Genomic DNA, 2646 nt, shown 5'->3' with positions numbered 1-2646 from the left:
TCCTGATACCGAAGAAAGGGGGAAAGCTGTCAAAATTTATATTAGATTCGTCTTGAAAGCAGCAGAATATAAAGTATTTAGCGACAAGTGTAGCGTAATTTAGGAGATCTTTATACTTAGTTTTGTTGTGCCAACCGTATAGTATATAACGTTCATTGAGTTCGAAAGTCTGATTAGTTTTTTCACACCACCAAATTTTGAAAGCATTCCAGAAGGAGGAGACTACATTACACAGGAAGAGCATGTGCGGAAGCGTTTCTGGCACAGCCTGGCAAGCGCGGCAGAGATCGGACTCAGACAACCTCGCACGAAACAGGAATATTCTCGTTGGAAGGATGTTTTGTATAATTTTATACTGAAACATTTGTAATTTAACTTCTCGCGTTGTTAAGAAAGGCATCATATAGACATTTTTCAGGCTTTCCGCGTTAGTAAAGCCATAACGTAAAATTTTAGTCTCAGCTGTAGGTGGTTGGAAGAAATGGTCTAGGATGGCTGCGTAAGCAGAGTGAGTAGTGATATTTTGGGTGGGGGGTTCAAGCATGTCAACTGGATTATGGTTGGGGGGATCTGTTAATTTAAGTTTGCGCCGCCAACTAGCGGGGATGGACTTGCATCCCATCAAGGGAAACTACAAATACACCTACCGGTAGACTAGTTGGTTCATGCTCCCTCGTATGGACCACAAGGTTCGAACGCGGACTTCACATTTTCTTGAGCATGCTTACATTTCTCAATGTTCTTGTTTCTTTTGCAGTTATCTTTGTAGCAAGCATTGGCATCTCGGATATAATGACCCGCAATCTTCTACCATTAGTAACGTCCGTCTCGCCTCATGATTTGACTAATTTCAATGCATTGCGTCTTGGTTCCACTGTGAGTCTTTTCCCCAATACTTCAATTACCAACCCACCAAACACTTTCAAGTGGACACTGAACGGGACCAACCTGGACTCGGCGCAAAATGACCGTGGCGTGATATCAAGTTCAACCGGAAGATTGACGATATTCAGTGGGTCGCTTGTCGATGAAGGGGAATATCAGTTTTTCGTATCGAACGAATTTGGAGCGATGTTTAGTAAGAAAGTGGGGCTGAAATTCTCAGGTGAGTTATTAAATAGTAAATACCATATTTCCTATTTAAAATTAACACAAAACACACAACTCTTCGGGAAAGGACTGCTCAGTGTCTTACATTTGGTTTTATTCGTGCAGACTGAAAACGTTGAACCGCCTTCAACATCATAATAAAATGTACGGTGCATATCACGTGAAAGTACTGCTCAGTAGCTTTCATTTGAATAGTAATACACACTTGGATTACAACCACAGACCGAGTTAGAAGAGAATTTTCGTTGAATATGTTGGACATGTCGTTGGTAGCGTAAAAATTGAGCAATCGAGTGAAGTAGCTTAAGAGGATAGTAAAACGAAAAGGGGAAAAATGGTCTAAAGAAGGACATGAAGGAGTAGAATGTGGACTGGGATTTGCCTATATTTTTCACTGAGAAAATGGAATTTAGGTCGCTGGGACTGGGAATCATAATTCAGGAAATTGGAATGAGACTGAGATTAAGGCAAAACATGTTGAAAAATCTCCCACGTCCGGGCCATTCCTTTTTATTTCGCCTCCCCCACCGCATACTAGATTTTCTGAAGGGGTCTTGTAGGTCATTTCGGAGGGGGCAGCCCCGTCGGTGTTCATTGATCTTTCGAACACTTCTGAAGGTGGTAGGGGAAAGTTGGCTTTTTTCTGAAGGTGCTTTGAAACATTGGGTTATTCCTGATGTGGTGGTGGTTGGGGGAGGGGTTTACCATGTCAGCACTTTGATCATTTTTTTCTTAGGGAGAATTTTAACTTACCTTGTCAAAAGGAGGGTGCGAATATAAAATGAAATGCCCCACCTTATGTTGGTATAAATCAAAACGTGCTTAATTCAACTATTTCTATTTGTTCTTTTGTTTTATTTGCAGTCGCTGGAATCTTTCTTTCACCTAATACACCCATCAATGTTAGCTTAATCGACGGTGAACCTTATCTTCTTCCGTGCCCACCGCGCTCGTACAATTACCGTGTGACCTACGACTGGGTTTTTGGATCTAACCAACAGCCTATTTCCAATAACCAGAACCAGAACCAGAACCAGAACCAGAACCAGGACCAGAACCAGACCCTTGCCCCGCGTATACTCACGGAGCCAAACGGGGATCTTCTCTTCTCGTTCGTCAGCACAAGCGATGTCAACTTGAATCCTTTAAGATGTAGAGTAATCGATCTCTTTGGAAGTATTGTACTTGGACCAAACGTGTTTTTAAACGTTACCAGTCCAGGTAAGAGATATGGCGGGGTAGTTTTATCCCAGGGATTACCTCCTTCCTTTTTTGCAGGATCGGGATTTCCTTGTTCTTTGAAAACAACCCCCCCCCCCCCCCCTCACGTTTCATTGTTCCTTTGATTTGTGTTCTCCACCTTTGCCAGTGGACAAAGTTTCTAACTTTAAATTAAGCGGCCTTGAAAACCGTTTAGAAATAAGCTGAAAAAGAACGACCCAAAGGCTCTGATGAGCTGTATACTTTTAGAAAGCCTCTCTGCTTTATAAACGTTTTGAAAATTTATTAGTTGAAAAACTATTACTTGTCACCCTC

At 41.9% G+C, this 2646-nt stretch overlaps 1 protein-coding gene across 1 annotated transcript in view; it reads left to right on the top strand.

Annotated features, from left to right (window-relative positions):
- Positions 1 to 760: 760 nt before the first annotated feature.
- Positions 761 to 2646, top strand: part of LOC144645968 (fibronectin type III domain-containing protein-like) — a 14545-nt gene continuing 12659 nt past the window's right edge. The window contains exons 1-2 of the mRNA XM_078505481.1: positions 761 to 1105; positions 1975 to 2331. Coding sequence (XP_078361607.1) covers positions 793 to 1105; positions 1975 to 2331 — 670 coding nt within the window. The 5' untranslated portion in view covers positions 761 to 792. The remainder of the gene's footprint in view (positions 1106 to 1974; positions 2332 to 2646) is intronic.

This window comes from Oculina patagonica, chromosome 3 (genome assembly GCF_052425735.1).
Source record: "Oculina patagonica isolate OP01 chromosome 3, crgOcupat, whole genome shotgun sequence".
Taxonomy (NCBI): domain Eukaryota; kingdom Metazoa; phylum Cnidaria; class Anthozoa; order Scleractinia; family Oculinidae; genus Oculina; species Oculina patagonica.
The sequence above is the reverse complement of the archived record's forward strand: the minus strand, read 5'-3'. Positions and strand labels throughout refer to the sequence as shown.